Source organism: Larus michahellis, chromosome Z (assembly GCF_964199755.1).
Source record: "Larus michahellis chromosome Z, bLarMic1.1, whole genome shotgun sequence".
NCBI classification, from domain to species: domain Eukaryota; kingdom Metazoa; phylum Chordata; class Aves; order Charadriiformes; family Laridae; genus Larus; species Larus michahellis.
Window position 1 is genome coordinate 43,546,513 of NC_133930.1, and position 12,613 is coordinate 43,559,125.

The window sequence follows — 12,613 nt, forward strand, 5'->3', positions numbered from 1 at the left end:
TGTGGAAAAAGGTTCTTCATGCGGACTGTTGTGTACACCAGCTGGCCTTGGAATTATGATCCCTTTGCCACTGAACTCCCACACTTTGTGCACACTAAATTAATTCGTGTCATTTTAAGTACAAGGCATAGAACTTCTGAGAGGTTCCCAGTGCCTCTTCCAGCTGTCCTAACTCCCAAGTTTGCTTAAATTTTAATTAGATACTTCAGAGTTAGATAGGTATATACCCAGTCTTTTTCCAGCTCATTCCATTGCAGCTGACTACTGATAACCTTTCTGCTCTGTTACAATCCTGAAAATGCATTCAGAACAGCGAACAATATTATGGAAATGCTTTAATTGAAATGCTTTCTTTCGTTTCAACAACTTGGTCACCAGTTTGTTTTGCTTCAGTGTGAGGGGGAAAAAAAAAGAACCTCAGCTACTGTGGAGACTTCAGAATTTAGTGTTTAGTATTGTTACATAGTCAAAAGAGCTGTCTTGTTAATGTTTAAAACTGAAGTAGTGTCCTGGCGAAGTGGGATATTTTGGAAAGGGAAGGAGGAAGTGGGCTGAATAGAATGGATGATTGGTATCTAAAGATTTTGGTATGCTGATGGCATCCTTCATAAAAAAACAACAGTCAGTGAGCCTGACTCTTTCTTAAACAATGGCCCTTTTATACTACCCTGCCAGTAAATGAGTGTAGATGGGAATTAGACTCATTTAGATTGATGGGGGTTAGCATTTCTTTGGGGAGAGAAGTGCAGCAGGCAGAGGTCCTGCGGTTGGCTGTGTCAGCTTCCATGTGCATCTAGGAAAGTATAGTAACATGGGAAACTAAATCCTCCCAGAGAATAGGTGGAACTTAATCTTGGCCTTCAGCTCCTCAATTAACCTTGGCACTGTAACACACTGGGCTCTGGATGAGGGAGGCATCTTAGAGTGGTTCTTAAATAGCTTCTTAAATAGGAAATGAAATATCAGTGTTTTGCTGGAGTACTGCTTCCAGTCAACATGACAGGACTTAAAAAAAGGTAATGGAAAAGAGGCCCAACTAATAATGTTGCTCCTGAACCTGCTCTGGACAAGATATGGACCAGGACCAATTCTCCTACGTGAGTCAGCCATAAAAAGGCTATGGAAGAGGGAGTTTAAGGAACTGAAATCTCAGAGGGTGCCCTTAGCTGCACTTCAGATGTACCTGACTGTGTTGGCTAATGTGTGTGGAAAGCATAAAAGGTACAGCAAAAAATATTTTGTTGATGCCAGTAAGAAAACTGCATGTATCTAGTGGTAGATATGAATACAGGTTGTAGCCTGAACTGATGAATCCTTTTTATACGGGGGTTTGTGCGCATTCATGTTCATGTTCATGTATGCTTACACATTCCTGGTTTGGTGTATAGCCAGCTGGAGGTAGGTAAATATATTCCTAAATGTGACTCAGAATAGTTTTCTGCTTTGTTTAACAGAACTTTATGGTGTTTGGATATTCTCATTTGTCCAGTATAGTCATAGTTTAGTCACTTTTTTAAAATACTTCACAGCTTCACTGCTTATGATTCACCTTTTGAAATGTGATTGTAGCTCTGACACCCTTCCATTGTTTAATTTCACCAAAAGGCGTTGTTAATCTTGCAAAATAGGTCTAAAATTTTAAAGATGGAAAAAAAAGAAAAGTGAATTTTCTATGATTTTTCATGATTCCTGCAGCCAGACAGAACAAATTCTGTTTTCCTTTTCTGCAAAATACTGTTTTGTACTTCTTTGTGTAGGTTTTCATCTGTCTTCAGCAGTAGTACAGGTGGTTGTAAATTCCTTGTACTAGCATCAACTTGGCTGCTACTTTGTGAAGAAAATTACATTTTCTCGTCTTCTTTCTGAGACTGACTGTAGGGAATTCAAGGATCATTTTGTACAGAAGTGTAGTCTGTGGCAGTTTGGATTGAACAAATAGCTCTAAACCATGAGTCGTGCAAAACTCTTAGCACAGGAGGTGAATGATATGTTATGTAAGGGTAGTAGGTAATATAGCCATGGGTCAGGACTGGACTGAGTAAGGTCTTGGATGGAAACCAGGGAGATCATAGCCAGAGGGCTGATAGTCCATGAATAAGACCAGGTGAACCTCTTGCAATTCATTCAGTGAGCTCAATGAGAAATACAGGTAATAGTTTGAGAGACAGATGGGATTACTATTTTTTTAAAAAAAGGCAAGATCAAAGCCTACGTTCATTGTGGGAGAAAGTTGGGCTAAGTGAGAAGTGATAGAGAGGAGTGAGGGAGGGGTGAAAAAAGAGGTACGGGAACCTAGGAGGAGAGGTCTTTGGGTCCAAGTCAGGAGACTAGAAGAGGTGAGCAGGTAGGGAATTTCTTAAACTGTGATGGGGAAAAAAGAAAAGGTTGTAGGATAGCTAAAGAAAACATTGTCTTATAACTAGGCGAAAGCAAGCCAAAGAAGGCAAAAATCGCCATTTTCGGTTTTGTACTGGAAGGATTGATTATATTCTGAGTAGAAAGAGAAGAGCAGGACGGGGTTAAGATAGGACCTCAAAGTTGTGGAGAGGTTGCTGGGATTGAAGATGCAATATTTAATTATGATGAGGAAGGTGGGACTAACTTCTGTCAGTTGGAAGGATGACAGGAACAGGGGTAGTGTGATATCTTGAGCATCTGGGAGAGTCGGCATGGTCCCAACCTGGTTTTGAAAGGGTGGTCCCTGATGGCATGGAGAGGAGCAAAAAAATCAGTGGGAAAGTGAATGAAGAAAGGAATGAATTGATAAGCCTATTCAATGAAAGCGAGAGAAAAGACAGCAAGGGGGGAGGATTGAGAGCTGTGGAGACTATCAGCTCTGACAAACTCTCATGAAGTGAGAGAAAGGCCAGATAGTGTCTCCCAGAACAAGTGTAAGAGTTCTAGGTCAGGCCATTATTTGGAATGCATCTTTACAGGTATCTTGCAAAGATTGCCAGACCTAGTCCAGTCACCACAACAGGGGCCAGGAGTTGCTCTGAGCTTTGTACCAGCAGTGTGAAAGCTTGGGAAGCTGGCTTTGCTCTCCTCTCTAACTGCTGCCGACCTGACATCAAGCTCTTGCAGTAGTGAAACTGTATGGCTGTGAGTTAGTGTGGAATTTGATACCAGAAAGTATGCATGTTTCATAATAATATCATGGGAACAGAGGAGGAAATCTGTGCTTCTGTGGTGAGAAATGTCCTGTTTCTTAGCTAATAACAGTGTCCTGCAGTCACCTGTCTTTTGCGGTGCCCCTCACTGAGTTCACATAATCATGAATTCCTGCACAACTTTTTAAGAAAATGAAACTAAAAAAAAATTAAAATATTTAAACTTCAATTTGGAATAAACCAAGGCCAGACCAGTGACATTGAAAATTGTACAGCCAGGGCCAAGAAATGTGCTTCTTGTGCTGCAGCCACCTCAGGATCAAAAAGGCAGGAAGCTGAGGAATCTTATTTTGCAAAGATCTCTATGGTGGCACTCAGCCTGGCCCCTAGCCAGGACACTTCTGTTGGCAAAAAAGATTTACTCAATCTGACCTGTGCTATCACGTGTGGTCACAAGATTGGATGTGAACACATCAAAGAATACAGTAATAGATGCAAGCAGCAGCCAGACTTTTTCTGGATATTTCATGGAATACAGTGAATTTCAGTGTGTGCAATATGTACAGTTAAAATCATGAACGCAAAAAGATTGAGGCCTCCCCCACCCACCATGTGCAAATAATTGTCTACACAGAAGCAGCTGATTAGAACTGTGGATCAGCTCTGTTAAATTAGAAGGATGCCTAGTTGTGTCATGGTGATGGGTGCTGCAGGGTTCAGCCAGCAGTGAGAGCAAACCTCTTTGCCCTAGCCTAGCTGCCGTGTCCTATTGCTTTTTCAGCACCAGAAACACCACTGCTGGAAATAGAAACTAACAGTCAGTGCAGAATAAGCGCTGATAGACTCCGCAGATACTACATTTTCAGTGTGCATGAAAGAGGAGAATTTTGCCCTTGGCCTGTAAATTACAGCTCATTTTAAAAAAATCATCATAGGTCCTGTCTAATGTTAGGTGGCTGTTATGGTTTTAGAAACCCATAACAATTCATTGTCATTTAGACAATTATTCTATCACCTGATGAGCCCTCCCCACCCGGGAAGGGGAGTGGGGGAAAACAAGGGAAAATGAGGATTGAAATATAAATAGATTTAATAGGATAAGACCGAATAATTAACAATAATACTAAAGAACCATTATTGATCCTAATCCTAATATAAAGTAGACAAGGATTATACTCAGCCACTTACATCAGTAGGAAGCTGTGCACTCCCAGCAGTGGACAGCAAATGTCAGACACTGCGAGCGCTAAGGCTTCAGGAGGAAGGGAAGGTCGCAGGGGTCTGATACTGGGGCAAGAACTTCTCTGGACCACTGCCATCAAGGGAGAGAGAGAACTACGCAGAAAAATTCCTAATTTATATCGAATGTGATGTTCATGCTCAGGTCTCACTCCTCTTCATCCCTGCTCCTGGCAAGGTTCAAAAACACTGAGACCTTGAAACTCATATACCATATCTGGCTATAAAGTAAATATTTTCACAAATTCAGACACTAGAGTTTTCCCAAGCATTTGAGGAGAAATTGGTCCTGGGTCGCTCAAACCAGGACAGTGGCTCTAGTAGTTATAGCCAAGATTGGAAACTTTTTTTAGAGAGGAATGTTTCACTGCACTCAAAGAGTTGTGGTCAATGGCTCGAGTGATGAGTGGCGTTCCTCAGGGGTTGGTACTAGGACCGGTACTGTTTAACATCTTTGTTGGAGACATGGACAGCAGGACTGAGTGCACCCGCAGCAAGTTTGCTGATGACACCAAGCTGTGTGGCGTGGTCAACACACTGGAGGGAAGGAATGCCATCCAGAAGGACCTTGACAGGCTTGAGAGGTGGGCCTGTGCAAACATCATGAAGTTCAACCAGGCCAAGTGCAAGGTCCTGCACATGGATCGGGGCAATCCCAAGCACAAATACAGGTTGGGCAGAGAATGGCTTGAGAGCAGCCCTGAGGAGAAGGTCATGGGGGTGCTGGTGGACGAGAAGCTCAACATGAGGCGTCACAGCCCAGAAAGCCAACTGTATCCTGGGCTGCATGAAAAGAAGCATGACCAGCGGGTCGAGGGAGGTGATTCTGTCCCCCTGCTCTCATGAGACCCCACCTGGACTGCGTCCAGCTCTGAGACACCCTACATAAGAAGGACGCAGGCCTGTTGGAGAGAGTCCAGAGGAGGGCTCCAAAGATGATCAGAGGACTGGAGCACCTCTCCTATGAGGACAAGCTGAGAGAGTTGGAGTTGTTCAGCCTGGAGAAGAGAAGGCTCCAGGGACACCTTATTGCAGCCTTCCAGTACCTGAAGGGGGCCTACAGGAGAGATGGAGAGGGACTCTTGACCACTGAGTGTTGTGACAGGACAAGGGGTAATGGTTTTAAATTCGAAGAGGGTAGATTTAGATTAGATATTAGGAAGAAATTCTTTACTGTGAGGGTGGTGAGACACTGGAAGAGGTTGCCCAGAGAAGTTGTGGATGCCCCATCCCTGGAAGTGTTCAAGGCCAGGCTGGATGGGGCTCAGAGTAACCTCATCTAGTGGGAGGTGTCCCTGTTGCTGGCAGGGGGGTGGGAACTACATGATCTTTAAGGTCTCTTCCAACTCTAACCATTCTTTGGTTCTATGATTTTATTTCTCCTTCATTTTGTATAAAGTCCTCTGAAGAGCCATGGGACTGAACATAACTATGTAACCAAAAGTGGGAAGGTTTGTAACTCTTTGAAATGTAACGGCAACAAGATACTTCAGTGCCATGAATTGGACAATACCTAAACACCATATCCAAGGGTCTACAAGACCTATGAATTGATTCTTTCTGATAAAAATGGAAAAAATAATATTCCAAATCAAAGACCATTATTAAGTATCTTGTTAGAGGTAGAAGTTGGAGTTGGAAGAGACCTTAAAGATCATCCTGATGTAAACCTGTCCATCACCAGATTCTTGCTAAACTTACTGTGCCATCATACTGCAGTTTTGGACTAAAACTAAAGATGCATTGGTTTCTGGCTTTGTTATTTTGTAGATTTGCACATTGTCTTTCCTGTGTAGTCTGTCACTGTAATCCAGAGCTCACCTCTTTCTCTCTTACTTAAATGAGTATAAGATAATGGTTAGCATTTTATTTTATGACATTAATTAAGTATAGAAGCAGCACTGTTACTCTAGTATTTTTTTTCTACCCTATTATTGTAGAAAAAGGTACCTGAATTTAATTCCAGTAGTAGTAATTCTCACCTTGATCAATGTTGCCACGTGGTCCTTAAGGAAGAGGGTGTTTCTAAGGAAGATTTCTAATCTCTAGACAGTGTAAATATCGGTTATTAAATAGATGATCAAGGGGAAACTAATCATATGGATATTTAAAAAATACGCAACTTCCTACACATATGAACTCACTGTGTTTGGCAGCACTGAGCACTCCTTTGTGCAGGTATATCCTATAGACTTCTGCCAGTGCACTGCTATGTGGCAGTGGGGACAGTTGTTGTTGCATTTTTTTCCCCCTGTAGCGGATAGTAAACAGAAAAATCTTTTCATATTTGCACATTGTCGGTATGTCTTTCTTTGTTGAGCAGCACCTCTCTGAGTGGAAATGCCTACAATCATTGATCATTTGGCTGTTTGATGGTTTTCTTCAAGTTCTCTTGGTTTGATAACATTTAAAAAAAGTCTTGGCTTAATATTTTTCCCATCTCTTAACATGGTTGATTTGTTTTAAAAAGGCATTTTGAAATCAGAAAAGCAGTCTATAATCTAAATTATGACTGGTCTATGAAAATACATTAATAGTTAGAGAATGATTTGCAGTAGGACTGCTACATGAGCCAAGACGGAAGCAGGAGGCTTTCTCTGTGTTGCAGTAAGTAGCACAGTAGCTGGACCTACCCAAAGAAAAGCTACTGGAGACAATTTGTAGGAAAGGAGACTTTAGAAGAAAAACTGAAGAATGCATGGAGGAGAAAAAAATCAGTAAGGAGGATGTAGTGAATTGTATGATAAATAAGGAGAAAATTATCATACACCTTCCTATGTCTCATCTAATGGTTGGCTTTCTGCTCCCCATTTACGCTTCTATATTGCTGTAGTGGTAATCAATACAAACCAGCAGTCATTTGGGTTTCTCCTGCCACACAGTTTATAACTTTTCACATAATTTTATTTCATTCCATTTTATTAAGAGCTTTTTTTAAAAAATAACCTTCTCCTTTTTTTAAGGCCAAACAGCTATCTGGTAGAAAGTATGCTCAAAGGCCTTTCAGTCCGAGGAAAGATCCAAAGACTAGAAAATCATATTCTGCATCACTGGGTACTAATGAAAGTCTAGGTAGTGACACAGGCAATCAATAGCATCTTTTAGCTGCTCACAGTAATGAACGTAATATGTATAAACACACATATATGCATATTTAAAAATATATATATGTTGTTATATATTACATAGTCTGAAGTACACAAAAAATGACACCTTTGAGTTGTTGCCTAGAGGTGCTTCATGTTCTCTTGAATGAATTTGCAGTTTATTTTCATGAATAGTTTGATATGTGAAAGAAGAAAGATCCACTTGGATATGTAAAAAATTGAGTTAGGAGCATGCTGCAGGAGCTCATTAATGATTCAGAATGGTTGGTTTCAGTTTCCCCTCCTTCCTTTCACAAGGCAAAATTTGATCAATACTTTTCTTTCAAGGTCACAACTGGTGCTTGGTCTCTGTCCTTCTCACAGCCCTGACCCAACCATAGGAGTGTTTTGGAGGATTTAATTACCACTTTAATCAAGGTTGTCATCAATAACTCTCAGCATAGTCAGTCTCGGATAGAAAGCCGTATTACTACAAGACAGGGCTCTGCCCTGATCCGAGTGCAGGGGTGCTGTGCTTGTGAATGGCTTTGTGTCAGTCATGAAAGGGGCTTTTCCTCTCTCTTCCTATCCCCAGTACTCCTGTGGTTGCAATATGGACAGGAAGACTGTGAAACTGTGGTATAGCATATCTCAGATATTTGATTTTGCAAGATTCGTAAAATAGAGTTTGAAAAAATCAAGTTTCTGATTTTGGGAGGGAAAGGCATGGGCAATGATACTTCTTAATGTATTTTGGCAATTTGTTTTCCAGAACTGCAACTGAATGGTATATTTAAAAAAAAATTAATATTTTTTTGTGTACTTTTTTGGTACTTTTTTTGGTTAATTTTTTTTTACTTTATTTAGAAATTGGTTCTCTGTAGACTAAGTAAACTTGTTACATACTTAATAACTAACCTCACTTCCTGAGGTTATACTGTAAAATCCTGAGGGGAGTACCAGATTCAGTACTTTAATTGCAGGAAAGGAAACAATGTTCCTCTAATGGAGGTGGAAACTTTTGTCCCTGTAAAATAGCTTTCCTGTTTTGAGAAATATCATAAGCAGTCACTCACAAATACAGAAGAATATCTTAATATCTTTTGTTTGAAATCCTTTTAGAGTATTCTTTCAGCCAAGCATTTTCTTCCTGAATAGACTGCTAAAATACAGGTTTGATGCTTTGTCAAGGGTCAAGCAAGGCTGCCTGTCCTTGCTTACATGCTTCAGTTTTCACATAGACATATTGCTGAACAGGCTCTGCTTTTTGAAATTTAAATTCTATAGTTTAAAAGAGATATTTAAGAGTCGAATGAGCTGGATGTATTTGTAGGAGCTTAAAAAGTTGGTCCAGTAGAATTTTTATGTTGGCTGAAAAATTAACAAAATTTAGGCCATCATCTCTTCCTTCTCTTGCTTTTTAGGAAAATCTTACTGAATTCAGAGTTATAATAATTTCAGGAGTGAGCTCCTGGAGGTCAGTTTTACTGTAGAATATTATGAACACAGTTACTCATGCTTTTTGAACAGGATGGATCCAAATTTTGCTGTGGGTCATAATCCCTCATCAGTAAAAGAATGTCCACAGTTCACTTCGCTCATTCTACCGATATCATATTTAATATGGCTCAAATCAGTTTTATATATATTCTATTGATTTTATGCTGTTCATAAAATGCTAGTAATAGAAGATCTATTTCTATTGCTTTTTGTGGGGGACTAGTACCTTGATGTTAATATAATTTCCAAGGAAAAGCCGTTCAGTGACTCATGTGAAATACCTTGGAGAGAATTTATATGTGCAGCTACACACATTTTCAAGCGGTATAATGTCAGTAGTTTATTTAAGTTGACCCCTGCCATTTGGCTGGGGTTTGCTTTTATATGTTATTTATTTTAGACATTTGTCCCTACATTGAATTCATAATGTATGTCCAGGTCTGCTGGCCACAGATCCATTGCTTTTGCATCTGATGTTCATTTTTTCATGTTGCAAAGAATACTCAGCACTGATGTCTGATAACTCAGGACAGAGAGGCTTGAATTTGCAAATCTTTTGTTTATGTTCATTGTGATGCCTCATGCTGAACTACCATGGACAGGAGGAGACATGGAAAGCTGTTGTTTTGCTACATTGGTACCTCCTGCCTTACAGGAAGCAGCGAGGAAGCACCAAGGTCTCCTGCACAACAGACAGCAACTTACAGAAGTTTTAGGAGTGCAAGTTGATTAGACATTAATTGCAGTACTGGGACTAAGGAGTAGGGCCAGGTGCTAAGCAAGCTATTTTGATGTTAGGTCTTGTGGGGATTCTTTAATGCAGTGAATTACTGACTTGGCTCTTAATGAATCAGGTTTTTGTCTGTGTATGATCCGCAACAAAAGCAAAAGTCCCAACCAAAAACATAAACCCCAAGCAAAAAAGTGCTTCATGCAGTATGACTAAGTATTGACCCTTGACTTCAGTGGGGGCTATCTGTACATTAAGTTAGTCTTTGCAGATCAAGGATATGCACAAAGAGGAATTTGGCCAGTGACTGAAGAGTATCTCCTCACTGCTTATCATAAAGCAGGATATTACAATTTTTTTCATAAATATTTTTAAGCCAAGCATATTTCTGTAGCTCTAAAACACATGTACAAGTTGTGTCTTAGAGTCCAGTCCAAAAAGTATCAGTTAATAGTGACAGCCCTCCTCATGGTATAGATTGTTAACTGTGAAAAATGTGAACTGGGAACAATTTAGAAGTATCACAATGGATGTTTTCTCTCCTGCAGTGTAAGATGGAAAATAAAGCAATTGGTGAAGAAATATAAATATGAAAAAATAATAGAATTGGCAATTGCAAACCAAACCCTTGACAATTGCATTAATGGTAATGCATTCCATTCCAGTTCATGGTGAAGTAAAAGGAGTTGGTCTGGTAGATCAAATATGGCTTTCATTGCAAGACTGCGACAATGAAGGTGAGATGATAAAGCTATTCAGACTCCTAACCTATAAAGAGCAAAGTCTGTATTGTTTTTAAATATACCTGGTGAATTTACAGAATTATTTATTCTTAGAACAGATGTCATTATAAAATACTACATTTGTTTTTAGTTTTATTTCTGGGATGTATCTATCCTATTATGTATATGTTTATGTACATGTATACATACATTTTCTGGTCAAAAAATATATATGCAGTCAAAATTGTGAATAATTAATGATGCATGTTAGGTTCCCATTTGAATCTGGGAAATTCTTTTTGTGTAAAAGTCAGGCTTTGAACAGGGCTTGAAAGGGATTTTATTCTATTGCAATATTTGATAAATTGGGATGTACTAAATAACACTGTGAGAATGTAACTTAATGTCTTGTTTTGCTTATTACGAATACATTGTGAAGCAATTGGTAAGAATCCATTTGGTGTAAGCAAACCCATCTGTGTATCTAGGGTAAAGTCCCATATATCATGTTTAGACTAGTGTCTTTATATGAGTGGATTTTGGTTTTTTTGGTTTGGTTTTTTTTTCTTTTAAAGTTTGCTAGCATGTTTTCAATCATCATCTTATTTTCCAGTCCAGACAAGAGTAAAATCACAAGAGCTCTCAAGTACCTGTTAGTACATTTTTCAGACGGAATGTCAAAAATTGCTTTCTGTTCCATCAATATTGATTCATGGCACCAAGCCTAAATAATTAGAACTGGCCAAATACCAGGCTTTTGTGTCCTACATTAACAAAATTGGTACAATTATTTTGAAAATTATTTAACCAGTTGCAATACTAGCATGCATTTCACATATTTGACTCACCTCTTCCATTGTACTTCAAGTAATTAGAAACAACTCAATTCTGTATTATCTGCTAAGTGGTCTCCCTGGAGAATAGGCACAGTGTGTGGTTTGCATGTACTATATAATTTCACTCGGTTCTGGGGCAAAGCACAGCAGTGTTTGAGGGTACCAGCATGCCATCAAAGCACATGGGGCTAAGGTACATTCTCTGGCCTTTAGGGAAAGGCATAGATCATGTCCATATGTTTAAATCTCTCTTCTCCCTCATCCCTCAAATAAGGTGGCCTCATACATACATACTGTGTGTTGTGAATAATTCCTAACTCATGCTCTCCTTTGAGCCATACTGGGACACTGCCTGAGTAAGTGCCGTTTATCTTAGGCCAAAATGGTACCTAAATTTAATATAGTTTAAATAATTCTGGATAAAAAAGAAGATACACCCTTGTTTAAGCCTGGGCTCTGGCCTTTTTTAATTTACTGACACAAATATGCCCTGAGCCTCTTTGTCACTGAAGTTGGTAGCTTATAGTAGATGGGCCTGGAAGCAACTAGTCTTGCATATTCCATTTACACCAAAATTTTTTTAGCTTGTTAACTACTGTTTGGGTCTTGTTGTGTGTTTGTTCCACATCTGAATTCATGTGATTACTCTGGTAGGGTGGAGTCATTCAAGCTCTACTTTGCAGCAGCCTCGCCCCAAGGAAGTCTGAGTTTGTTTTCTGGGAGGAAGTTGGAGAGGTGGGGATGAGATGGCAACCCCATCTCATGAAAGGAAGGAAGATGTAGGCCCTATTGCTGATTCTTTCTGCAGTGGTAGTAGCACAGGTGGAGAGCGCAATCTCTCTTCTTTCAGACAAAATATCTCTTATTTCAAATGCATTTCAAGCATTTTGTTAACCTTAATATGTCTAGAAGACCGTTCTTTCTGTAGAAAGAGGGAAATTCAGAAGTCACACCTTGGCAATTCTACAGAGATAACTGAGCAATAGCACCATTCCTTTCCTGGTTCTGTGCCTACAAAGTTATATGATGGTAATATGTTTGGGAGTGGTTTTCTTTGGTTTGGTAACAGGACAGGAGTTTATTCCACATGCACAGAGAGGGAAAGGATATTTCTGTTGCGGTTCACACAGCTTGGAAAGTTCTGTTCCTAGTTCATCATAGCAAATAGGATTCAAATAGGATATATAGCATATATAATATACTGTGTGCCAGACGTGGATGAAAACCCCAGCAGCTCTAGTTGCAGGAACACAATAAGAGAACAGTCTTATTCACTTACTTGCTAATAGCATCCCCTGGCAGTTATGGCAATAAGCAACTAAACATGGTATCCATTATAGACTCTTGTCTAATTTATTTCATGTTAATTAAGTTTATAATTATGTGGTTT

The 12,613-nt window shown here is 39.6% G+C and overlaps 1 protein-coding gene across 8 annotated transcripts in view; it reads left to right on the forward strand.

The window, feature by feature from the left end:
* The window catches only part of NTRK2 (neurotrophic receptor tyrosine kinase 2), a 206,380-nt gene that overhangs the window by 71,383 nt on the left and 122,384 nt on the right, over positions 1–12,613 (forward strand). For 4 of the 8 annotated variants that reach the window (XM_074571082.1, XM_074571084.1, XM_074571087.1 and 1 more), the window contains exon 12: positions 10,331–10,402. The exons of the other annotated variants lie outside the window; for them this stretch is intronic. In XM_074571082.1, coding sequence (XP_074427183.1) covers positions 10,331–10,402 — 72 coding nt within the window. The remainder of the gene's footprint in view (positions 1–10,330; positions 10,403–12,613) is intronic. 8 annotated transcript variants of the gene reach the window in all.